The sequence below is a fragment of the Cornus florida genome, unplaced genomic scaffold (assembly GCF_030987335.1).
Source record: "Cornus florida cultivar Cherokee Brave unplaced genomic scaffold, ASM3098733v1 CherokeeBrave_3.0.0_Hap2_Chr06, whole genome shotgun sequence".
In the NCBI taxonomy this organism is placed as follows: domain Eukaryota; kingdom Viridiplantae; phylum Streptophyta; class Magnoliopsida; order Cornales; family Cornaceae; genus Cornus; species Cornus florida.
Genome location: NW_026775576.1, coordinates 80,325,639 through 80,353,588, shown reverse-complemented (window position 1 = coordinate 80,353,588; position 27,950 = coordinate 80,325,639). Strand labels below are relative to the sequence as shown.

At 32.2% G+C, this 27,950-nt stretch overlaps 1 protein-coding gene and 1 long non-coding RNA gene across 2 annotated transcripts; one reads left to right on the top strand and one right to left on the bottom strand.

Annotated features, from left to right (window-relative positions):
• The first annotated feature begins 24,093 nt into the window (after positions 1-24,093).
• Positions 24,094-25,459, top strand: LOC132312264 (probable flavin-containing monooxygenase 1). The gene is made up of 2 exons (XM_059810562.1): positions 24,094-24,819; positions 24,906-25,459. Exons 1-2 carry the CDS (start codon positions 24,497-24,499, stop codon positions 25,168-25,170), a joined length of 588 nt encoding a protein of 195 aa, XP_059666545.1. The 5' UTR covers positions 24,094-24,496; the 3' UTR covers positions 25,171-25,459.
• An 80-nt stretch (positions 25,460-25,539) lies between these two features.
• On the bottom strand, positions 25,540-27,746 carry LOC132312265 (uncharacterized). Its single transcript, XR_009483227.1, has 3 exons — positions 27,611-27,746; positions 27,018-27,107; positions 25,540-25,961 (listed from the first exon to the last, which is right to left on the bottom strand). It is a non-coding gene; the product is annotated as an uncharacterized LOC132312265 (long non-coding RNA).
• Positions 27,747-27,950: the final 204 nt, after the last annotated feature.

Below are 27,950 nucleotides of genomic sequence, written 5' to 3'. Positions count from 1 at the left end.
TAAACCCCATTCCCCTCGATGAACTGTACAATGGCTCTCTAGTACAACCTTCAATTTTATATGTGGCCACAAGGTTGTGTTTAGAAATATTACACTCTGCAGAGATTTCTCCAGGTGAGAGCAACTGTATACTTTGTGCCCTAAAATTGCTTATTGTTAGCAATATCATTTTCTTTAGTGGCACAGGTGTAGACTTATTTTGAATTTTCCTCTAAGTGAAGTCTATTGACTTTCCTATTTGATTTATTCAAAGTTTCTAACTTTGAGTTATATTAAGAACATAGAACTACACCTTTAATATAAAAGACATATCCACTATTGGATTTGAAGTCTTTAATATCCCATATCCAGATTACATCACTGTTACACCTCCAATTTAGTTAGATACCTCGATCTATGCAATATTGGATTTAGGGTGTATCTCAACTACCCAATTTATTGTTTTTTAGTGATCCGATCCTGGATTGAAAATGTGCAATTAAACACAGTTATTAAGTTGCCTTGCAATCTCAACCAATGATATACTTTGGTTAGTATATATATTTGAGATTTACATCTACAAAAGTTAGCTAGGCTTTTGTTATCATAACTAGTATTATCTCAATCTCACTCTATTGAGAATATACTATATTATCAGATGTTAAATCTTTCATATCAAATATACCAATCAGTATATCATTTATATTTTAAGGCATACAATGACTTACGCATCACATTTATGTCATTGTCTCGGTAGTAGCTTTAATCCATTCAAGGACTTATAAGCTTACACACTTGACTTTTCAACTGGAACAAATAACTCAGCACTTCAACTGAAAAAAGAACTCTTCTAGTTGTTCCATAATATTTTCCTCGTAGAAAATAATATGCACGTACTATTGTTATAATAATATAAATGATTTTTGGTTCTATCCTAAAGCTCTTAGGACTTGGAACCCCCCACATTTATAAGTATTTCTGTTAAGATGAGTGACTCGTAACAAATTTCATCTATGGATAATATCTCCCCACAACTTTGGGATAATCCTGAAATTTTATCTCTAATGTATTTATTATGATTTTTCAACTATGAAAGTACCATATATTAAATACTTCACCTCATCTACCTTTTCAAGGTTCCATATTCGCTTCTCAACAAGCATATATAATAGTCTCTAGTGCATATGTACTCACTTTATCTTTAGCATATTCTTATAATAATTCACCGACATTACCGTGAATTAATGCTAAAGATATTAATTACAATGGGTTCTAATTAATATTTGTTTTTACTTCTTTTATATTTGTAAATTGAGTTATTCATGTTTAGGTTCATTTTAAGTCAGTCATATTAACATGTTATAACCTTTCATGTGTCACACATCACATAACTCAATCATTTAAGCAAATAATTATCTTATTATTTAAGCTTTGGATACAATCACCACAGAGTGAGCACTCACTTCTTAGCTATCATTACTAGTCAAAAGTGAGTTCTTAACTATCATTACTAGTTTAGATTAAGTACACTCTTCTCATATTTCACTACTAGGTTATGATGAGCACCCACTTTTTAGCTATTACCGCTAGCTTGAAGTTAAGTTTGTTTAGTTATCAATTCTAGCAGTTCATAGTTTTAGTACATACTTATCTAAGTAGTCTACCTTGGTAATAGAGTAATTTGTTTTAAAGAATATTCTTCAAAAACTACTACTTTGTAAGTAGTATTATTCCCTCCTACATGAGCAGATATGATGAATAGCTCAAATAGCTTATGGCTAAAATAGCTACTCATCACCCTCGTGTTTTTTACTATCAAGTTGAGAGCTAGAACCAACTAACAGATTTTCCATCTTCCTCTAAGGTTCTGTGCACCTCATTAATCATTTTAGCTTATAGCTAAGCTACCTTGTTTGCAACTCAGTAACATTTTAGCTTTTAGCTAAATTGTACATTAGAGTTAACTAGTTTGATTTAGCTTGTCTTAGTGTACTAGCTTAGTGTATCCATAACATTAAACTCTTTAGAGTTATCGAAAAATCTTTTCTTATTTAGCCCATTCACAGTTATACGTGTCTTATACACTAGTATAGATCTTTCTCCCTTGACTATTGGAAGAATTGACATACTTAGACTAATCAATTTTTGTCTGTATTAAATACACAAACCAGTCATGAACTCATACAAAATTAATAATATCACACATTAAATAAGCTATATTGTAAAATTAAATTACTACGCACACTAAGTAATTCAACCACATATCTCAATATTATAATTTCAAATAATAAACTTTTGTAAAAATAATATTGAATTTGCATAACAATATAGTTTCATATTATATCACATGATTAATTATATCACATAATTAATTTAAGAAAAAAAGATTTGTGGCTCATTCTCCAATAAACATACTAGAAAATTAGGACCAAAAGATGTAGACGTTCTAGCCTAAAAGAAAATGATATGCACTGATGTTATAACCTATCAAAGGTTTTATGTAACGATCCACTCCATCACATAGTATGATATTGTCCACTTTGGGATCAAGCCCGCACGATTTTATTATTGGATTTTATCTCAAAAAGCCTCGTACCAATTGGAGATAACACCACTACATAAAATCACTTTACCTTTCCCTTACGTAGGTGGTGTAGGACTGTGCACCTGTAACTTGCTCAATGTGATAACATGTCAGTGCCTCTTGCACCCGCCCACGGCACACCCACCCACAAGGTTGCCACATTATAGGTCTCACTTTAACTTTCTTAGGAGAAAGTACAACCTTAGTTAGACACCCCCACATTTTTAAGAATTTATAAGAAGGTCTTCGAATTTTTTATATTTCATATGGTGTCACATTTCTAAGGTTTCATCTTTGCTTCGTGGCAAATACACGTAACGGTATCTTGTGCAACCAATGATAAAAGTAACGAAGTATCTTTTTTCACCTCTAGTTGATACATGTTTAAGGTAATGTCATACACTTCATAATATCATATTACAAAAGTAAATAATTCAACCAATATTGAATAATTCAATAATCCACTTATATAACATGCTTCAATTTCACATAATATTGAATGCATTAATATTTAACATATTATCATATAATAATGTATATAACATTATTTTATCATATCTCAACTATTAGTATAGTATCTACTTGTTTATATCTTAAATAGAAACATATAATAAAATCTACGCAAGGAAGGAATCTGTCTTAAGATTGTTGGAAAAATATATGCTTCATGTGATATTTAAGATATAACAAATCTTATACTAATATGTCATTAGATAATTAACAATATGTTAAGAAATCATTAATTAAATATGCAACTCTATATTTAATTAAATATGCAAAATAAATTAATAAAATCATAATAATCAATAAAGAACCTGGACCGAGGCTAGTATTGAATACTATGTCCTTAAGACAGATTCGCCCCGCTATGGTGCTAACGGACTCAGTGGTGTCTATCTCCCAGGATACAACGGTCTACATCCACCAGTAGCAGCACTACAAACTCGTGGATACGGTGAACCTCCTCCGTGTAATACTCTCTCTGACTCAAAAATGCATCTATATACTATATAAATGCTGAATTGGGTGTAATCCGAACCAAATGGTTCGGACCAATCTTAATATGGCTCGATGAAATTGGATTAGGGTCGAAGTGGCTCGAACCACTTAACCTATGGTTTGAACCCTCTTGGGTTGGGTTCCAGTCTAGAGAGGGAGATAGAAGAAAATGAAAATGAATGACTTGCAAATGATCCTAAGGGGGGTATTTATAGAAATAGAAATGCCTTTTCGGATGGGGTGCGTCTTTTCATCATTGGACACAACCATTACAATAGGTTGCAATGGTTCACATGGTGTCTATTCACCACTAGACACATCCATTCCAATAGGTTGCAATGGTTCACATGGTGTCTGTTCACCAATAGACACATCCATTCCAATAGGTTACAATGTACCTTTTCGAGTGGGTGCAACTATGGGTTATGATGGTTCGGAAAAAGGTGTAACCCTTTGGAAAAAACTAAAAGTGGTTTTTTAATTTAAAAGGTGTAACCCTTTAGAAAAAACTAAAATATGGTTTTTTAATTTAAAAGGTGTAACCTTTTAGAAAAACTAAAAAGTAGTTTTTTTAATTCAAAAAACCAACCACCCAAAAACCCTACTCATTTGTGAAACCCATTTAAATAAGCCCAGCCCAAAATTAGGCCCAATCCAAAATTTCAAAAAAAAAAGAATAATCTGGACTTTACAATTAGGCCCAAGCCCAAGCCCAAATCCTAAACTCAGCTTATTTAAATTTCAATTTGTTTCAACATTTTTTCCATGTGGGACAAACACTTTCCACATTTTGCATACCTATTTAGGCTTATCAAAACACTACACTTTAGAGCTAATTTCTCATTTATCCAGAAACGGATTTCAGAAAGTAAATATACCACGTTCATCTCCTTGCGGAGAGAAACGTGCTTGTCTAGAGATCCGTAAAAAATTAGTAGCGGAATCTATTTCAAATCTCATCCAAAGTTTATGTTTTTAATGCCCCCGTTTCCAACACAAAATGTGTTAAAACACGCCCAAAGAGATATTTGGCTTTTATTGGAGTGCTTAGGTTGGACGAGTTCTCCATTCCTAAGAAATTATTAAAAAATAAAGGTGTAAAATTTAATTAGGAAGGGTAGTAAATTAAAAAAAAATTAAAATTTGAAAAACATTGCAATAAATCAGATAAATTTTTTTTCTTCAATTAAAAAATTAGAAAAAATTTGAAGTAGGCTATGTGCTTGTTTGTGTGGTAATTTATTGGGGAGGAGGTTGTAATTCTTATTCCTAACTTTGTTGTTATAATTGTTACTCCTATTTATATATACACATGCTTCACTCTAATCATCGATTCTTACTCTTCCTTTATATATGCACACATACACGGTTTGGAAAGTAATGGACTACATAAACGACGACTTCTTGCCCACTTCCCACCCAACAAGCAGTGAGTAGTACAAGGCTTCGTTGGTTGGCGCAGTGTTGGTTGTAGTCAACTCTCAGGTATATAAATGCAATCTGACACTGTAGTTTGTCTGTTTGCGAGCTCGGCTAGAAGGTTCAAAATCTTACGTCAGCTAAAGTTTGGTGCTGTAATCTGTAGTACTACGATTTTAGATGACCATTGTGTCTGAGCTACCGGACTCAGTGTCTTCACTTGCATATGGGAATTGGGCAAGAGTGGTGGTTCATCTAATAATTTCACTTGCACACGGACATCGCACTTGATTCTGAGCTACGATTATTGAACTTAGTGTCTTCACTTAATACAGAAATTAGGCAAGAGTAGTGGCCCACCTAATAATGTCAACATTGCACTTGATTCTGATTTACGAAGTATAGGACTTAGTGTCTTCACTTGCATACCGCCCACCTAATATTCTACTCGTGCATTTTTTATTCTGAACTAGGTGACAATGTAATAAATTAAAGAAGCACCAACGATCATTAAGCACCGTTAAAGTTTAATAATGGAAGTTGAAGAAATGGGATCGCCACTCCTCAAAAAGTATATAAGCAATTTTATTTATTAATTTATTTATTTATTCTTGACATCAAAGCAATTTTATTTTACCATTTTAAAAAAAGGGAATTTTATTTAGAGTAATAATAGGAAAACCGAAAAGGAATCTCTGAATTAACATCGAATTTGATGTGATTGGCAATTTTTATCACGTGTTAAACAATTGTTTTTTAGAAACTGTTTAAGTAGATGAGATGCTTATTCGGAGTTAATTCTTCAATCTCCCTATCATTATTCTTTTATTTAATATGAAAAAATTACACGCATTTTATTTTATATTTTAATATATATATATAGTCATAACCATTTATTAGCAGCAGATGGTTTCAGCCTCAAATTTATAGAATACTTGGACGAAATTAATTTCTAATACTAAAATGTTAGTACGAGTATAAATTAGCAACTTTTATTTAACCTTTAATGCATTGGACACAAAAGAAAAAAACCTTTAATGCATTGGACACAAAAGAAAAAAACCTTTAATGTATTCGACAAAAAAGAAAAAAAGCTTCAAGCCTGAAGCAAGAAGGCTTTAATGTACATTTTCCAGAAGCAAAGAAGACAACAACGAAAGCTGGTAGCCTGGTACCAAAAAAAACAAAAAAAAAAAAAACTAAAAATTGAAACTAAAATTCAATGAAGGTACATGATTTACACTCTGTCAGTGGAAGTTGGAACTAAGTTTGTGAAGTAATATATGAATGTATGATATTGTGTCCAAATGATATTGTGGTTGAAAATTATTTTGAGTGCTGTATATTTATTCATACATATATTTTTATAAACAAATGATCCATCATATCATAGATCAACTTGTAATCACGTATGAATTGTGTTGTTACTGTAATTGTATTATTAATATATACATACATCAAAAGGACCATGTGAACAAATCAAACATAAAAATAGAATTAAAAATATACATATATTTTATGAACAAATGATCTATCATATCATGATCAACTTGTAGTCACATATATTTTATTTGCATATAAATTTTTGTAAAAAAATAAGTGTAATTTGATAAATAAGAGAAAAAGTCAGTACGTATTAACAAAATTAGGGTCAGTGTAATTTGTCATTTGAAATTTTGAATTGGGACTTTAAAATTATAAAAATCTAAATAAAAAAGAAATTAAAGATTTTTGTCTGATAAGTTTCGACTTTTGACTATTTGTTAAACGGAATAAAAACTTTTCTCCCCTTCTTTATTTTCTTTTTATTTACTAAAAGTAAATAGTTTGACTTCATATTCCAAAAATCAATGCTTTACCAAATAAACATTCAACCCAGTCCAAAGCAACTATCTTAATTTGACAAACCAAATAGATTTTAAGTTTCTTGTTTACTTGTTGAATCTCAACCATCTCATTCCTAACGCATTTCATAATTTTCATTACAAATTTGCCACATTTCAGTGTCAAAAAAAAAAAAAAAAAAAAAAAAAAAAAAAAATTGAGTAACTCATATGAATTACAGTATATAAATATAATCCCACAATCCCAAAAATGATGGTTCGTAGTATTGTTCACGGTCACGATGTAACGGACTCGGACAAAGTAAGTATAAAATAGCTAATACAAGTCACATATGGGACTGTGAGTTGTGCTTGTATGTTGTAGCTAAAAATAATGGTAGTGGACTAATGAGAGTAATTGAACATTTACATGTAATTGGGTAGACAAATGTTTTTAAAGCCAACGAAAAATTCATATCATCTAATCAGTTTTACCAATTGAAATAGCAAAGTGAAAAAAGAAAGAGAAAAATAATAATAATTTGCTTTACCAAATAATCATTCAACCCAGTCCAAAGCAATTATCCAACCTAATCCATTACTTTTGGATGCTTCCTGACGTAAAGCTCATTGAATTAGTCCTTGACTTTCTTCATGGAAAATGTGCATGCATCACCAAACAATAACACTAAAAAGGAAAATACATTGTAATCTTTAAAAAAACTAAATTACCCCTGTAGCATTTTGTTAAATCATTATTTTAGAATGTAAAATTGAGACTCGCTTTAAGGGCAAAACTATCATTAGAGTAAGTAAGACTACACATACCTAATTGTTTCAAATATTCAAAGAGAGACATAATTCCTTTAATTTATTGAAAGAAAGAGTTGACACTTAAAAGTGAGTTGGCACTTGACGGCTTTATTTACAAAAGTAGTACTCCTTCTGTTAAAAAAAGATATCCTACCTTTTTTTTTTTGTCTGTCCCAAAATGAATGTCATGTTTCATAATTCAAAATACTATTTTTTCTAATATTCCTAATTTATCATTGTCTTGAATTTCTAAAAACAATTAAAAACTGCATGTGGACCCACCATAAAGAGTTGGAAACATGACATACATGCTCTATAGAATAAACAAAGTAACAAACAGTTTTAAGACCCATGTGTTAATCCGAAAATGATAAACTCTCTCCCCTTGAGACTTTATACAAAGTCTCGTGTAAGAAAATGATTTCAATTTAATTACAGCATTTATGAACTTTGACAAACCCCTTTTTTTTTCTCTTCAGACTATTAATACCTAGATGAGAAAATAATGCAATTTACCCAAATCTATAGCTTTAGAAATAGAGTTGAGTTCATTTTTTTCTGTTGAGTAGGCCTTGTTTGATTATTTCATGCGCAAGAACTGATGAAATTGTTGTTCCATCATCAGCGGAATCATTTACTTTCAACATTTATTATTGAGTTACACATATTAGATGAATAAAATGGAGAGAGAGATCAACAGCAACTCAGTGTGCCACTACAATATTTATGGCGTGAAAGTACTTTGGTAAGGGCTAACAATCTAATCTCATAAATATATATTTTTTTCCTAAATGATAGAATTTTTTATATAAAAAAACATGAAAGGTTAAATACAGTGGAGATCCGAAGGCATACCCTCGTCTGAAAAATAAAGAAGGCTATGAGAGAAATCAGCAATGAGTTTCCCTTATTCACCCAAAAAAAAAATTGAGTTTCCCTCACCAAAACGCAACACACAAAACTAAGAGACCCACACAAGGCACATGCACAATGTACGAAAAAACAGAAAATCAACAACATATGGAGCAGTGATATGTCACATCTTGAAGACTGTCCAATAAAACCAATTCCCAAGGAACTGTACCAACAACTACTTTTGAGAAATACTAACTTAGTTACTTAAGTTTGGTTCAAAATTTAAACTATCGTAAAAATTAAGTAGTGAGTGCCGCTTTAATCACATAACTACTATTTTATAAGATAAGTGAGTAAAGTTTAAATTTTCAACCAAACTTACGTAACTAAGTTAGTATTTCTTTAAAATTTGTCTGATGGATGTATAGTATTCCCTAAATTCTTAAATTGTAGAAAATTTAAGTAGAAGTAGTAAAGGATGAATACAATCCAAATTTACTTTTTTAAGTGTGGGATGAAAGAAGTATGGGCACTAATAATTAAAGTAGAAGTACAACGGTACAAATTAGTATAGTCCAACAAAGAACTACTATTACTAATACAATTCATCATTATTAATGCCATGATATAACCGCACTACCACATTTGTCTGATGAATAATACATTACAATTTACAAATTATTTAGCTCGCATCTTGGGATATTTGGCAACTAGCAATATTTTATAAGATAAGTGAGTAAAGTTTAAATTTTCAACCAAACTTACGTAACTAAGTTAGTATTTCTTTAAAATTTGTCTGATGGATGTATAGTATTCCCTAAATTCTTAAATTGTAGAAAATTTAAGTAGAAGTAGTAAAGGATGAATACAATCCAAATTTACTTTTTTAAGTGTGGGATGAAAGAAGTATGGGCACTAATAATTAAAGTAGAAGTACAACGGTACAAATTAGTATAGTCCAACAAAGAACTACTATTACTAATACAATTCATCATTATTAATGCCATGATATAACCGCACTACCACATTTGTCTGATGAATAATACATTACAATTTACAAATTATTTAGCTCGCATCTTGGGATATTTGGCAACTAGCAATATTTGTGAATTTTTTTTTATTTTTTATTTTTATTTTTTTAAATAGCAATATTTGTGATTGATAGATACATAGTGTTTTGTATATTCACTCTGTACAATAATAGCAATAGCATTTTTGTTTGTTAATGAAAAATAGCCCAGACAAGGACCATCTTTATGAAAACTGGAAATAGCAATTCATTACATAATTTGCATGTGTATTCTAAATGGTACTAATTTGGTCAGGACCATCTTTATGATACTTATGTATCTATCTAGATTAAATGTGTTATAACTACAAATTAATTAATTTTTCTTGCTATAATATTTAATCTTGGATTGTTATTATTGGATCTGATTATGCATGGTCAAATTATTGCCCTCCAATCCACATCCTACATGGCTATAGAAGAGTCATACGTTCATAACTACTATAAATGATAAAATAAAAAATAAAAAATAAATAAAAAAGTCTGAAAATGGCATAAGAGATTAAGGTGGTTTGAAACAGGACTCAGCCAATTTTGAGTCTTCATTATTATTTCTTAAAATCAGTTTAGAATTTAGAGGATGAATGGTCAAATCATCGTTATTTTTTATATATATATCATATGACTCAAATCTATATATTTTACTATCCATAAGTGATTTGATATCCAATGTTAATTTCACTTCGGCTTTACCAAATAATCATTCAACCCAGTCCAAAGCAACGATCCAACCTAATCCATTACTTTTGGATGCTTCCCAACGGAAAGCTCATTGAATTAGTCCTTGACTTTCTTCAAGGAAATGTACATGCATCATCACCAAACAAAATCACTAAAAAGGAAAATGTACATGCATTTTGTTAAATCATTATTTCAGAATATAAAATTGAGAGTAGCTTTAAGAGCAAAACAGTCATTAGAGTAAGTAAGACAACACATACCTAATTACTTCAAATATCCAAAAGAGAGACCTAATTTCTTAACTCTAGAGAAAGAAAGAGGTAACACTTAAAAGTGAGTTGGCACTTGGCAGTAGGCTTAATCTACAAAAATAAGAATCAGTTAGCTCACACAACTTAGGTGAAGCAAATGAAGCTGTATGTATGCAACAACTAGTACTATAGATAGTTATATATTTAGAAAATTGATTTGATAGACAACAACAAGATTCACACGCATTGATTTGATAGACACTCCTGTGAACTTGATAGGGCTTAATTTTAGGGAAAATTACATATAAATGGAGTCAAAGTTCCATATTTACTTAGAAGCTGAGTCAAAGTTCCATATTTCTCTAAAATGGATTGCTGAGGTAGCACATGATTTTTTACTGTTTAGAAATTGTGGTGCCTAAAATACCCTTCCACGAAGGTACTACTTTTTCTTCGAAGGTACTACTTTTTTGAACTGAAGGTACTACTTTTTGGCGTCCAGGTACCATGTTTTTTAAACACCCGCGAAGGTACTACTTTTTCTCCGAAGGTACTACTTTTTTGAACTGAAGGTACTACCTTTTTACACTGAAGGTACTACTTTTTTGTTAGGGAAGGGCATTTTAGGCACCATAATTTTCTAAACAGTAAAAAACCATATGCCACCTCAGCAATTCATTTTAGAGAAATATGGAACTTTGACTCAGCCTCTAAGTAAATATGAAACTTTGCCTCTATGTATATGTAATTTTTCCTTAATTTTATTCCTATAAGAATTACTTGCCTTATTTTTGTGATAAAAGATTTCTCTCTATTAGTTAAAGGTAGGGACAAAAGCATAGATTTAGTATCATTGTTTCATTTTTCTTGTTCATAATCTTGACTACTGTAAGGGCTAAATGCTTCTGCCAACCAATTCTTCTTCCTCCAAGATATCCATCCTATCTCTCTGCAGATTCGTCACTATGGTTGCTATTGAAGTTAGAAATGTAGTGCCTCTTGTAAAACCTGGTTGTCCTCTTCATGATCTCCATCTCTTTAGTTGTCTGTTCGAGCATCTTCTCCACCTTGGGAAGCTTGAATTGGTCGTCCACAAGTTCAGCCAGCCATCTGCACTTCTTCATTTATGCAATTTGTTATAATGAATTGTCAAATCTATTTATTTTAATCGGTCCATTTATGCATAAATAAAGAAGTAGGGTCCTCCACTTACATATACTATGCATAAATAACCAACCAGAAACATTGAGTGCAACAAATGGGTACAAGTATCATTACTCTTTTAGAAATTCAAGACAAGGGTAAATTAGGATTATGAGAAAAAATAGTATTTTTAATTGTGAAAGACAACATTCATTTTGGGACAGACAAAAACGAAAAGTAGGATATCTTTTTTTGACACCGAGGGAGTAATATTTTTGTAAATAAAGTCGGCCTAGTGCCAAGTGCCAACTCACTTTTAAGTGTAAGCTCTTCTTTCTCTAAATTGAAGAAATTAGGTCTCTCTTTGGATATTTGAAGCAGCTAGGTATGTGTAGTCTTACTTACTCTAATGATAGTTTTGCCCTTAAAGCGACTCAATTTTACATTCTGAAATAATGATTTAACAAAATGCTACAGGGGTAATTCAGTCTTTTTAAATTAGTCTTTTAAATTAGTCTGAAATAACAATTTAATCTTTTTAAAGATCACAATGTATTTTCCTTTTTAGTGATTTTGTTTGGTGATGTTACATGTACATTTTCTTGGAAGAAAGTGAAGGACTAATTCAATGAGCTTTCCGTTAGGAAGCATCCAAAAGTAATGGATTAGATTGGATAGTTGCTTTGGATTGGGTTGAATGATTATTTGGTGAAGCCAAAGTCAAATTAACACTGCATATCAAATCACTTATGGATAGTACAATATATAGATTTGAGTCATATGATATATGCAAAAAAATAACGATGATTTGACCATTCATCCTGTAAACTGATTTTAAGAAATAATACTGAAGACTCAAAATTGGTTGAGGCCTGGCCATTTTCAAAGTTATTTATTTATTTTTTATTTTATCATTTATAGTAGTTATGACTCTTCCATAGCTATGTAGGATGTGGATTGGAGGGCAATAATTTGACCATGCATAATCAGATCCAATAATAACAATCCAAGATTAAATATTGTAGAAAGAAAAATTATTTAATTTGTAGTTATAACACATTTAATCTAGATAGATACATAAGTATCATAAAGGTGGTCCTGACCAAAGTAGTACCATTCAGAATGCACATGCAAATTATGTAATGAATTGCCATTTCCAGTTTTCATAAAGATGGTCCTTGTCTGGGCTATTTTTCATCAACAAACAAAAATATTATTGCTATTATTGTACAGAGTGAATATACAACACACTATATATCTATCAATCACAAATATTGCTAGCTGCCAAATATAGCAAGATGCGAGCTAAATGATTTGTAAATTGTAATGCATTATTCATCATATAATTGTGATAGTGTGGTCATACTATGGCATTAATAATGATGAATTGTAGTAATAGTAGTTCTTTGTTAGACCCTACTAATTTGTACCGTTGTACTTCTACTTCAATTATTAATGCCCATACTTTTTCCGTCCCACAATTAAAAAAGTAAATTTGGGTTGTATTCATCCTTTAGTATTTGTACTTAAATTTTCTACAATTTAAGAATTTAGGGAATACGAATATACGATACATCCATCATACAAATTTTAGAGAAATACTAACTTAGTTACGTAAGTTTGGTTGAAAATTTAAACTTTACTCGCTTATCTTATAAAGTAATTGTCGTGTGATTAAAATGGCACTCACTATTTTAATTTTTAAGATAGTTTAAATTTTCAACCAAATTATGTAACTAAGTTAGTATTTCTCTAAAGTAGTTGTTGGTACAGTTCTTCGGGAATTGGTTTTATTGGACAGAAGTCTTTAACATGTGATGTATCACTGCTCCATCTATTGTTGATTTTCTGTTTATTTGTACACTGTGCATGTGCCTTGTGTGGGCCCTATGTTTTGCTGTTTCAAGGATCCGTTTGGGTCTCTGTGTTTTGTGTGTTGCGTTTTGGTGAGGGAAACTCATTGTTGGTTTCGCTCATAGCCTTCTTTATTTTTTAGACGTCCCCTGTATTTAATGTTTCATGTTTTTTTATATAAAAAATTTCTCCATTTAAGAAATATATATATATATATATATATATATATATATATATATGAGATTAGATTATTAGCCCTTACCAACGTACTTTTACACCATATACATTGCCCCTTACCAAAGTACTTTCACACCATAAACATTGTAGTGGCACACAGTGTTGATCTCTCTTTCCATTTTATTCATCTAAGATGTGTAACTCAACAATAAATGATTCCGCCGGTGATGGAACAACAATTTCTTCAGATCTTGCGCGTGAAATAATCAAACTAGGCCTAGTCAACACAAAAAAATGAACTCAATTATGTTTCTGAAACTATATAGATTTGGGTAAATTGCATTATTTTTTCATCTAGGTATTTTTACATTGTCTTACTATTGCTTTGGATTTAATAGTCCGAAGGAAAAAAAAAAAAAAAGGGGTTTGTCAAAGTTAAGAAATGCTGTAATTAAATTAAAATCATTTTCTTATATGGAACTTTGAAGAAAGTCTCAAGGGAAGGGTTTATCATTTTCAGATTAGCACACGGGTCTTAAAACTGTTTGTTACCTTGTTTATTCTATGGTGCATGCATCTCATGTTGCCAGCTTTTTATGGTTGGTCCACATGCCATTTTTAATTATTTTTAGAAATTCAAGACAAGGGTAAATTAGGAATATTAGAAAAAATAATATTTTGAATTGTGAAAAACGACATTCATTTTGGAACAAACAAAAACGGAAAGTAGGATATCTTTTTTGACACATAGGGAGTACTATTTTTGTAAATAAAGCCGGCCTAGTGCCAAGTGCCAACTCACTTTTAAGTGTAAGCGCGCTCTTTCTTTCTCTAAAATGAAGAAATTAGGTCTCTCTTTGGATATTTGAAGCAATTAGGTTTGTGTAGTCTTACTTACTCTAATGACAGTTTTGCCCTTAAAGCGACTCTCAATTTTACATTATGAAATAATGATTTAACAAAATGCTCCAGGGTTAATTTAGTCTTTTTAAAGGTTACTATGTATTTTCCTTTTTAGTGTCATTGTTTTGTGATGCACTAAGCCACATAAAGCGGGAGTGCAAGCGAATTCGAGAACAAAAGCGTGAGAACGGCATAATAAAATCATAATCAGTGAAAATTTGAGGATTAGAAGCAGCTTAGGGGATGAATGACCTCTAATTAACTTCAACACATTCACTGTTAAAATAATTCCTGACTGTCTGCCTTTTTCCTTTTGGTGGGAACAAAAAATTTGACATATTCTCAACAGAAATTTTACTGTTTGGCAGGTGCAAGGTTTCTGGGGACTTCTTTGCCACAACAAACATCCTTTGTTTTCTCAGACATACTTCGTGGTGGTTTTTGTAGTCCGGAAGGATATAACCAAGGTAATCGAGGCTATCCTTTGTTTTCTCAAATGCCATGTGGGTAATGCCTCTAACAAAGTTAATGAGTGTAATTCTTTAGTTAAGCGTGCACTTTATATTATCTATTTTGATGGGACTCATAAAAGAATCAGTGTAATTCTTTGAAACTGATGAAAAACTTTGTGAACGATGAACTATGTGAGTAGCTAATATGTGAGTAGCTAATCAGAACTATTTTCAAAAAAAATAAAGATTAGAAACTATTTAGAGTAATTGTTTTTTTCTTTGGTTCAGCTCACATTTACGACTACTTTGACTCTAAATATAACTTTTAAAAAAAAACCTTAAATGATTCAACCTTTGATCTGGGACCATTCCTATACCACAACTTATAGTTGATGGCATCACTAAAGCGAATCTTACCTATCAAAAATCAAGTAAGCCCATTTGATTTGCTTTATCACTAGCAGATCAGGCCTACTCTTTTTATGGCACTTTTGTCACCAACAAACATATTCTAAACTAACACTTACCATAACACACATTGTATGTCACCAAATAATCATTCAACCCAGTCCAAAGCAACTATCCAACCTAATCCCATTACTTTTGGCTGCTTCACAACGGAAAGCTCATTGAATTAGTTCTTTACTTCCTTCAAGGAAAATGTACATGCGTCATCGCCAAACAAAATCACTAAAAAGGAAAATACATCCATCGTAATCTTTAAAAAGACTAAATTACCTCTGTAGCTTTTTGTTAAATCATTATTTCATAATGTAAAATTGAGAGTAGCTTTAAGGGCAAAACTGTCATTAGAGTAAGTAAGACAACACACAATTACTTCAAATGTCCAAAGAGAGACCTAATTTCTTCACTTTAGAGAAAGAAAGAGGTGACACTTAAAAGTGAGTTGGCACTTGACTGTTAGGTCACACATCTTAGCTGAAGCAAATGATACTGTATGTGTGCAACAACTACTATAGATAGTAACATATTTAGAAAATTGATTTGATAGACAACAACCAGATTCACACACATTGATTCAATGCCTCTAACCTGCTCATGCACTACTTCTCTAAAGTGAACCTAGGTGAAGCAAATGAATTGTACTATTAAATAGAAATGATGGTCCTTCCTAATTAATCCTGACCTACTCTGCATTATTTTGTTTTTCAAATGGAGAATGATATTTTTGACGATAATTAAATACCGATTAGAAAACCGACTTCACATGGCAATAAATTATTGGTATTTTATCACATATTTAATTAATTCTTTTAGACACAAATACTCTTTTATATTTTGCCTTATTTACCCCTCTTTCTATGTATCAGCGAATCTATAATTTCTGGAATGATCCCTTCTTTTCTTTTCTTATATTTTTTTTTCTTTCTTTTTCTATTGTTTTCAACTAATATCGTATATGGCTAATATGATTTTAACACCAAAAAAAAAAAAAAAAAAAAAACACACAGAAAGAGGAGAAAGATTTGAAGTGGATTCATGATTGTAGGCTTTAACAGAGGGTGGCTATGATAGAAGACAACTTATAGTAAAAAAAAAAAAAAAAAAAAAAAAAAAAAAAAAAAAAAAAAAAAAAAAATCTATGACCCTACACAATAAAACAAAAATAAGAGTTTTATTAGTAGAAAATAGTCTACTTAGATTTAATAATTTCAATTTTTCTAAAGGTAAAAATTCTAAGTATCCTAAGGTAGAGGCTCTTCAAGACCACTTGTGATGTCAACTTCAACTTCCATTATTAAACCTCAATGGTGGTTAATGATCTTGGTGCTTCTTTAATTTACTACATTGTCTCCCAGTTCAGAATCAAATATGCACGAGTAGAATATTAGGTGGGTTGTATGTAAGTGAAGACACTAAGTCCAATAGTCCGTAGTTCAGAATCAAGTGCAATGTCAGTGTGCAAGTGAAGTTATTAGATGGCCTACCACTCTTGCCCAATTTCTGAATGCAAATGAAGATACTAAGACCAATTAATATAGTCCGTAGTTCAGAATCAAATATGCACAAGTGCAATGTCTGAATGCAAGTGGGCACACATCCAATGGACATCTAAAACCATTGTACTACAGATTACAGCACCAAACCAAACTACATTGTCAGATTGCATTTAGATACCTGAGAGTTGACTGCAACACAACACTGCACCAACCAAGTCTTGTGCTACTCACTGCTTGTTGGGTAGTAAGTGGGCAAGAAGTAGTTGATGTAGTCATTACTTTCCAAACCAACGGTGTATGTGCATATATAAAGGAAGAGTAACAATGGATGATTAGAGTGAAGCATGTGTATATATAAATAGGAGTAACAATTATAACAATAAAGTTAGGAATAAGAATTACAACCTTCTCCCCAGTAAATTACCACACAAACAAGCACATAGCCTATTTCAAATTTTGTCTAATTTTTTAATTGAAGAAATAAATTTTATCTAATTTATTGCAATGTTTTTCAATTTTTAATTTACTACCCTTCCTAATTAAATTTTACACCTTTATTTTTTAATGATTTCTTAGGAATGGAGAACTCGTCCAACCTAGCACTCCAATAAAAGCCAAATATCTCTTTAGCCGTGTTTTAACAACATTTTTTTTGGCGGGTATAAATTTTTTCTTTTTTTAGCCCGGTGTCGAGTTTTGTCTTGAAAATAATAATAATAATAATAAATAAATAATTTAGTCACTCCACCTGGCGTGGGCACTTGCATGGATAGGCCAAGCCCAACCCAATTCCTCTTCTTATATATATATTTTCAGAAGGTTGTATATTTTTGTAAGGGTAAATTATAATCCCTAGCCCATTCCATCATTTTTTTCTTCCCAACTCAAAAACCGTGTTCAATGTGACCCAAGCCTGGCAAGATGGATCCACCCTCTTTACATACATCTTGTCGAAGGATTGGATTAAATAAGAAGTATATGACAAAAAACAACCAAAAAAAAAAAAAAAAATGTAGAAATTAAAAAGTAAAACAAATTAGTTTTTGTTTTGAAAGGTAATTAAAACAATTTTTATTTATTTATTATTATTGCGAGCCCATACACACACACACACATATATATATATCCCGACAACTTAGAAAGAGGGGATTCTAATATAAATTCACGGTTGATAGAGTTAGAACTCTACCAATTAAGAGCATCTCTAATACAAAATGATATCTTTTCACGCCAAAGTAATATTTTGAGAGAAGTTATAGTGTCAAAATGCTAGTTTCCATGCCAAAGCTATATTTTGAGATAAACTACAGTGTCAAAATGCTATATTTTAGCAATTTTACTCCAATGGTACATTTCATCTAAAATGCTATTTAGAGTGTATTATTCTCATCCACTTGCTATATTTTGAGAAAATGCACCGTATGAGAAAAAAGAGACCTCTTAAAAATTTTTGAGAGCTGTTATACATGGCAATACTTTTGACAATTTCAAAATATATGTGAGAAATTTTTTGAGAGTCCATTGGAGTGTATTATTTTCATCTACCTGCTATATTTTGACTTTGAAAGACCCTTTGAGAGGACATTGAAGATGGTTGTAAGTTAGAGTAATGCCCCGATAAAAAGATATGAAATAGGAGAACAATTTGCTCAATATCAAAAGAATAATAGACTTTAGCAACTTGTAGTCACATATGAGTTGTGTTGTTACTGTAATTGTACTATTAATATATACATACATCAAAAGGACCATGTTAACAAACATAAAAATAGAATTAAAATATCAACACGTAACTGAGGAAAAGACGAACTAAATTAGATTATAGAAGAAATATCTGAACATTTCATCACTTTGATGAGACAACTACAACACCTAAATGTGGCACTAACACTAAAAATCAATCCCAATTCCGTATAAAGCCCAAATAAATCTTTTGCACGGTTCCTTATTAAAATATATTAAACAAGAATTTCATTTGAATATTAAATTCAGGTTAGGTCAAAATTGACAATATCAACTTGGATTTATGGTGCCAAACATGTAATTTCTCTTGAAGTTTTGTATATATACACTGACCTTCCTTCTTATTGACCTTCACTTAGGTTTATAATTATGTTTTTGTTCTTATATGTGTATTGTATTTTATGCGATAAACATGTATTCTAAAAGTATAACTAAAATTTAAAAGTTACAAAATGCCGAGATTAATATTTTTTATTGTTAATTGCGTCGACTATTAACAAAGTGGAGGTACGTGTTATTCACATACAAAATTTAAGAAAAATAAGTGTAATTTGATAAACAAGAGAAAAGGTCAATGCGTATTATTAACAAAATTAGAGTCAGTCTAATTTACCATTGAAATTTTGAATTATGACTTTAAAATTATAAAAATCTAAATAAAAAAGAAATTAAAGTTTTTTGTGTGATAAGTTTCGAGTTTTGACTATATGTTACACAGAATAAAATCTTCTCTCCCCTTCTTTATTTTCTTTTTATGTATTAAAAATAAATAGTTTGACTTCGTATTCCAAATATCAGTGCTTTACCAAAATAATCATTCAACCCAGTCCAAAGCAATTAATTATCCAACCTAATCCATTACTTTTGGATGCTTCCCAACGGAAGCTCATTGAATTAGTCCGAATTAGTGCTTGACTTTCTTCAAGGAAAATGTGCATGCATCGCCAGACAATAACACTAGAAAAGAAAATACATCGCAATCTTCAAAAAGACTAAATTACCTGGAGCATGTTGTTAAATCATTATTTCAGAATGTAGAGATGCTGGTGCAGCAGAGAGGACAATTCACGGGGATGCTGGTGCAGCAGAGAGGACAATTCACGGGACTCAACACTCTCGCTCACGGTGGTCATGCTGGGTATGTGGGTCCCATTAAAAAACCGTCAGACATGGGCGCTCTATGATGGAACAGTCGCTACGTAATCACCCCTCAGATTTACAAATTAAAATCATATCCAAAGAGAGACCTAATTTCTTTACTTTAGAGATAGAAAGAGGTGACACTTAAAAGTGACACTTGGCAGTTAGTTCACACAACTTAGGTGAAGCAGATGGTGTATGTATGCAACAACTACTATAGATAGTTACATATTCAGAAAATTGATTTGATATACAACAACCAGATTCACACGCATTCATTCCATGTCTCTAACCAGCTCATGCACCACTTCTAGCTATATAAATACACATCTATTTACTTTCAAAGACAATCTCTCTCTTAAGCAAAAGTCTCAAACACATACTCAACTATGGTGGTGTTCTCTAAAATTGGCATTGTTGGAGCTGGCAAAAGCGGTATTTCAGCTGCTAAACAGCTGGCCAAAAGAAGAATAAATCAAAGTAGATAGCATAAGAATATAAGTAATCCAATATTTCTTATATTAGGATGTTATCAGGACATATGTCTTGACCTATCTTAGTTTTGGCGGTTGTTTTGTCATGATATTTGTACGTATGAACTTGGGGTTTGCTTTGTACGTGCAGGCATGTTGTTTTGTCAGTTTAATGTGGGTCTTCTTGATACATGATATTTGTATGAGCTTGGTGTTTGCTTTGTAAGTGCAGGGCAGGTTTTTTTGCCAGGGTAAAAAAAAAAAAAATGGTCATCATCAATAACTCAACTTTCACTTCTCTCTCTCCATCTTTTTCTCTCTCCAACTCTTCAAGTCAATTCACGTGCTAGGTCTTATAACCGGCTCATGCACTACTTCTAGATAAATACACATCCATTTACGTTCAAAGACAATCTCTCTCTTAAGCAAAAGTCTCAAACACATGCTCAACTATGGTGGTGTTCTCTAAAATTGGCATTGTTGATTTGGACTCTGTATTGACTCAGAAATCATGGGTTTGCACTGATTCGCTGCAATCGACTCTAACCGGAATCGGAAACTGGTCCGGTCGAAGCGCAGTCTCTAGAAATGGAAGCCAAACAGTCCTCCTCAGATCCCGTCACCGCCGACGACGCCTTTCAGTGGTCCGATCGAACCTTGGGATCTGATAGACAAAGTTGCTGGACAGTTCGCGAGCTTGAAGACGAACGGTGAAGGACCACCCAAATGACTTTTCGGCGATCCACGAGCTCTGATTCCCACAACTGGGTTCTACTCGAATCACTCTCTCACTCCAAATTTATCAGAGGCCAGTCATGTAAGCTCTATTATTATACATAGTTTTGGCAGAAATATCAGCCTTTTGATTGTACAAAATGCCCTTAAAGTCCAACCAAAGTTTTTTCTCTTCTCCACCAAATTCTCCGGCCAGAATCCCATCGTAGCACCACCACCACTCCACTTTCAAGTGCAACATAAACAATCCGAAATTACAATCTGGGTCTTTACATGTATAATATATTTATTTAATTTTGACATCAAGCAACCCCCTCTCTATTAGTTAAAGGTAGGGACAAAAGCATAGATTTAGTATCATCGTTTCATTTTTCTTGTTCATAATCTTGACTACTGTAAGGGCTAAATGCTTCTGCCAACCAGTTCTTCTTCCTCCAAGATGTCCATCCCATCTCTTCGCAGATTTCGTCACTGTGGTTGATACTGAAGGTAGAATGCAGTGCCTCTTGTAAAGCCTGGTTGTCCTCTTCATGATCTCCATCTCTCTAGTTGTCTGTTTGAACATCTTCTCCACATTGGGAAGCTTGAATTGGTCGTCCACAAGTTCAGCTAGCCATTTGCACCGCAGCTCTCCAGAATGGCATGCAGGTTTGGAACACTCTCAATGTAACCCACAAATGCCATGTTCGGAACTAAGTGATGGATTGTGCCCCTGCCAGAAGATCAAATAATTCTTTGAAATTCTTAGACCTGTTTTGTTATGGAAAGTAAAATCATAGCTTTGAGATTATGCCTTACCTGTATAAGGGGCATCATACATTCTATCAAGCTACGAGAAGGTTTGGGTAATATAGCTTTGAGCTTTTTCTTCCCATCATATCCAGTTGCAAGAACCACCACATCAGGCTCCAACCTAGTGTTGTCTTCGAATTCAACCCCTCCTGCCCAGAACCACCATTTTGAAGCTCTTTTGAATGCAATTTTCCCTTGTCAGCCTCATCGAAGAAGTTTTCCCGCAAGATGGCCATTTGACAAGAAGCATAATCTTCCTTAAATGGTTTCAATCCATACTTTTCAATGGAAGCTTCCACACCAAATAGGACTACAAAGTTGCTGGACAGTTCGAGAGCTTGAAGACGAACGGTGAAGGACCACCCAATGCCAAAGGACTTTTCGGCGACCCACGAGCTATGATTCCCACAACTGGGTTCTACTCGAATCACTCTCACTCCAAATTTATCAGAGGCCAGTCATGTAAGCTCCATTATTATACAAAGTTTTGGCAGAAACACTTTAATCTCTTATACAATTTTCAGACTTTTTTTTTTTTTTATATATTTTTATATTTTATCATTTATAGCAGTTATGACTCTTCTATAGTTACGTAGGATGTGGATTGAAGGGCAATAATTTGACATAATCAGATCCAATAATAACAATCCAAGATTAAATATTATAGCAAGAAAAATTAATTAATTTGTAGTTGTAACACATTTAATCTAGATAGATATATAAGTATCATAAAGATAGTCCCGACCATATTAGTACCATTTAGAATGCACATGCAAATTATGTAATGAATTGCTATTTCTAGTTTTTATAAAGATGGTCCGTCCTTGTCTGGGCTATTTATCATTAACAAACAAAAAAAAAAAAACTATTGCTATTATTGTACAGAGTGAATATACAACACACTATGTATCTATCAATCACAAATATTGCTAGCTGCCAAATATCTTAACATGCGAGCTAAATGATTTGTAAATTGTAATGCCATTATTCATCAGACAAATATGGTAGCAGTAGTTCTTTGTTGGACCCTTCTAATTTGTACCATTGTACTTCTACTTGAATCATTAGTGCCCATACTTCTTCCATCCCACACTTAAAAAAGTAAAATTGGGTTATATTCATCCTTTAGTACTTCTATTTAAATTTTTTACAATTTAAGAATTTAGGAAATACGATATATCCATCATACAAATTTTAGATAAATACTTAGTTTCGTAAGTTTGGTTGAAAATTTAAACTTTACTAACTTATCTTATAAAGTAGTTGTTGTGTGATTAAAACGGCACTTACTACTTTGATTTTTACCATAGTTCAAACTTTAGAGAAATACTAACTTAGTTGCGTAAGTTTGGTTGAAAATTTTAGAGAAATATAACTTAGTTAACGTTATGATGACATCACACGTATAAGATAAAAACAACCATTAGTCTGGGGTGCGTTTAGTAACATTTTTGTTTTTTGTTTTTGCAGGCTTAAGAAAGCAGAAACATGATTTTGCTTTCTTGAATGAAAATAGAAAGCAGAAATGATATTTATTAACACTTGTTGTTGTCACAAATTTGAAAACATAAAACAATAACCGTGTTTAGTAATATAACATATATATTTGTTACAAAATGTACATAATATTTTTAAAATTTTTATTTTATTTTTTAGTTTTTTCATTTCTATTTTAATTTTTCATGACAAGAATTTTAGGACTTAGTGATTAGAGATGAGGGGGAGAGTAGATGACTTGAATACGAACTTTCGAACATAGGGAGCAACCCATGACACTTACTTCCATTAGTATCAAAAAGTCATAAATCTAGAAAATCTAATTCAAAATTATAAATCTTTAAAATACCCAATACATTACAAGTGCAAAATTAGATATACCAAGACAAAAACATTCCACCAATTATGTATATAAATACATGTATATTCATAATGTATACATTTATTATGCGATATATAATATATTTAGCATATGATAATTTATTATGAATAAAAAATATTTAATAATATATCTTATATGTAATAAAATATATATTGTGTTATAATATTGTAAATTAATTATAATTTAATATTTACATATAATATAATATAGATATGATATATAATAATATAAAATATCTACTGCTTAGTAATTTAATAACATTAAATTCTATATCAAAAATTATTTTGTCACAAAAAATAATTTACATTATTATTTAATATATTATATATTAAAATATATTTTTATCAAATAAAAAATAATATACAATATTTAATATATTCTATGTTAAAAATATATATTTTTATTAACATTTAATCGCAACTTAGTATATAACACAGATAATATGAATTTTATTTGAAATGAATAGTGCCTGTGTAGTAACATTAGTGAAAATGTTTCTGTGCTACAGTACCGAAAATATAGGAAACATCCCTTTTATGTTTCCTCTTTTCTTCACAAAAATTGAAAACGTTTTCTGTTATAAAAAAACAAAAACATTTTACTAACCGCGATTTTTGTTTTCGTTTTGCCTCTTGAGAGGTTGACAACAGAAAACAAGAAACGTTTTTCGTTACTAAACGCACCACTGTTTATCGGATTCCAACGAGTTGATATTATTAAGAGCTCATAATTAATTGTTATTTTCATAATGGTTCATGATAGAAAAGAGCTATGTCTAAGATTATTGAGTCCTATTTGGTGTGGAAGCTTCCATTGGAGAAGTATGCATTGAAACCATTTGAGGAAGATTATGCTTCTTGTCAAATGGCTATTTTGCCGGAAAACTACTTCGATGAGTCTGACAAGGGAAACATTGCATTAAAAAGAGCATCCAAATGGTGGTTCTGGGAAGGAGGGGTTGAATTCGAAGACAACACTAGGTTGGAGCCTAATGTGGTGGTTCTTGCATCTGGATATGATGGGGAGAAAAAGCTCAAAGCTATATTACCCGAAGCTTCTCGTAGCTTGATAGAATGTATGATGCCCTTATACAGGTAAGGCATAATCTCAAAGCTATGATTTTACTTTCCATAACAAAACAGGTCCAAGAATTTCAAAGAATTATTTGATCTTCTGGCAGGGGCACAATCCATCCCTTAGTTCCGAACATGGCATTTGTGGGTTACATTGAGAGTGTTTCAAACCTGCATTCTGCAGAGCTGCGGTGCAAATGGCTGGCTGAACTTGTGGACGACCAATTCAAGCTTCCCAATGTGGAGAAGATGCTCGAACAAACAACTAAAGAGATGGAGATCATGAAGAGGACAACCAGGTTTTACAAGAGGCACTGCATTTCTACCTTCAGTATCAACCACAGCAACGAAATCTGCGAAGAGATAGGATGAACATCTAGGAGGAAGAAGAACTGGTACTAAAGAATAGTGTGGAGATGAACCAGATAAGTTCATTTGATGACCTTCAAAAGATGATTTTTGGATGGATGTGCTTTTGCAGGATGTCAATCTTGGCTGCTCACGGATTGAATTGTCATATGATTATTACTTCAAGGAAGTTGTGTGGTGTGGGATATTATTAAGTGTGATTAATTACTAAGCTCCATTCTCTCTTAGTCATGTGTGCACCAGCTATTTTGAGTTGTCTGTTGATTTTTGGGATATAGTCCTGCTCTTTGGGTTTCATTTGTTCTCATTGGGTGTGCTTCTTGTGTTGCTTCATGTCTTTTCCCTCTATTGTGGGGGCTCTCTGTACATTCCTTCTCTTACATAAAAAGCTTACCTTTTAACTAAAAAAGAAAAAGAACTGGTTGGCAGAAGCATGTAGCCCTTACAGTAGTCAAGATTATGAACAAGAAAAATGAAACAATGATACCAAATGCATGCTTTTGTCCCTACCTTTAGAGAGAAATCTTTTATCACAAAAATAAAAGCACGCATTGGATTGAGAATCTAACTTAAGGACTCAAATACTTTGAAGTATCTTTAGGGTTTCGTCAATATGCTTTTCGGGTTGGAACCGGTTGTTGTAGATGAGTTGAACCACCCCCTTCTTGTCAAGAACATAGGTCTGTCTTCAGGCAAGGTTCCAAACAGATCCGATGGCACACCCCACTATTTTCTGACCTTGTTACCCTCATCACTCAGCATTGTGTATGGAAGTCTGTATTTTTCGCAATCGCCTTCATCCATTCAAACATTTTTGTAAGCCACAAGCATGTTTGGTAATTGTCACAAGCTAATTATAAACCACTCAATCAGAAGAAAGTCAAGAAATAAAACCATCTCATGGAATTCGTAGCCATTATGGTTTTATTTGTCACAACCGCAGAAGTCCCCTGTGGACCATAATATGACAAAATGCAACCCACCAAAGGAGCTTCCATGTAGAAATTTCTCAAGAAGTGATTGAAAGGCACGGTTCAAAAACGGGAATAAATTTCAACAACTGAATCATAGTCAAAAAAATCTCAAGCTTGACCGATATAATATGAGTTTTATAATTATAAATTTATAAGCAGTTAACTACCTCAAATTGCACAGCTAGCTAACGTTGTCAATTTCAGTATAGTAATTGAATGGCTATGTCAAAAATATAGGAAAAATTAACAAGAGTCTTAAATAAGCTCACGCGTGAACAACACACGACGAGCTTCATAATTGGAAGAAGGTAATTGGCTCAAAACGCACAAGCTAACTATTATAATTGATTTCAGAACAGATAATGGATAGGTCAAATAGATTGAAAAAATGAAGCAGCTTCCATTCTAAAAAAATGACCCCAGAAATATTGAACCAATATCACATGGTAACAAGCTCAAGGTGCATAAATAATTATTTCTATTACATTATTCAGTTTTCAGTCAATGAAATTATGCAATTAACAGGCGCTTAAGTTTGTTTAGTCACTCTTAGGCATAAAGTTTATAATGCTAGTCTGACACGTGTTTCAAACTACTTGACCATATCATTTTTTGACCAATGATATCTTCAGCAGATAACAAGTTTAAATCTTACCTACTAAATAAGGAAAAGCAAGTATGTTAATTACATCAATAAGCCTAATTCCTACACAATCAAGTACAGAGAGCAGTTGTCTCTGGATGCCTTTAAATCGTTGAACAATATACTGCAAAGTCATACAATTATAATTGTAACCTTCGGGTGCAGGGACTAGAGGTTAAATTTCATCCTATCTATTGCTTAGAATGTGTCAATGGCAAGATGTTTTGCATTACCTTCTGTGATGATGGATCATCCTTCTTTATTCCGACAACCTCAGCTCCTCCTTTCTTAAACTTTTCATAGGAATCCCTGAAAGCACATGCCTGTGAAGAGTTTCAAAGTTGTTAACTTCTGAATTATCAAGTAATCTGTTTGGGTATTCACTTAATCAACTCAACACTCCTCCTTTCACGCCTTCTATTTTCTAACCAAACCAATGTTGCATAATGTATTTCCTAAGATGTACTTAGAAAAATATTGACAGTGATTCGCTTACAAACAATTCAAGAATGACCCGGAGAGTAAAGAGCAGTCAATATGAAGGACATGTTGTCATTTCAAATTGAGCGTAACAGTTGACAAATTTCAGAAACATCTGGGAAAAAAAAAAATCATTTACAGAATAGGTGCATAACATACTAGCATTCTGGATATTTGTATTAAATTGGGACAAATTAAGATGCAGATGAGTATATCTGGACATTTTTTTAGAATGATTTGATAACTATATTATGTGATTGTTGTCCTGAAATTAGATCAACACAATCACATTGATTATAAAGAAAAGAATTATGAAATGGGAAGCAATAAAAAAAGGAGATTTGACCTGTTTGGTGCAACCAGGGTTTCATCAGCAGGGTAGAAATAGACAACAAAGGCTCGCCTTTGAATTTGGAGAGGCTCACAGTCTTTCCATCCTGATCTTTCAATGTAAATGATGGAGGCACCCCACCTTTGTTCACCTTTAAAGAGAACAAATAAACACAAACAATCAAATACATTACCATCCATGATAATGATATGATAGATATTACAGATAATATAATTATTCTACAATAAAAGCAAGGCAATAAATAGAAGCAACCAAATGTAGTTATAGTTAATTACCTTGGCAAAAATGGAACTCTTGAGTAGTGAAGAAGTAGAAGAAGATGGGATTGAGAGAG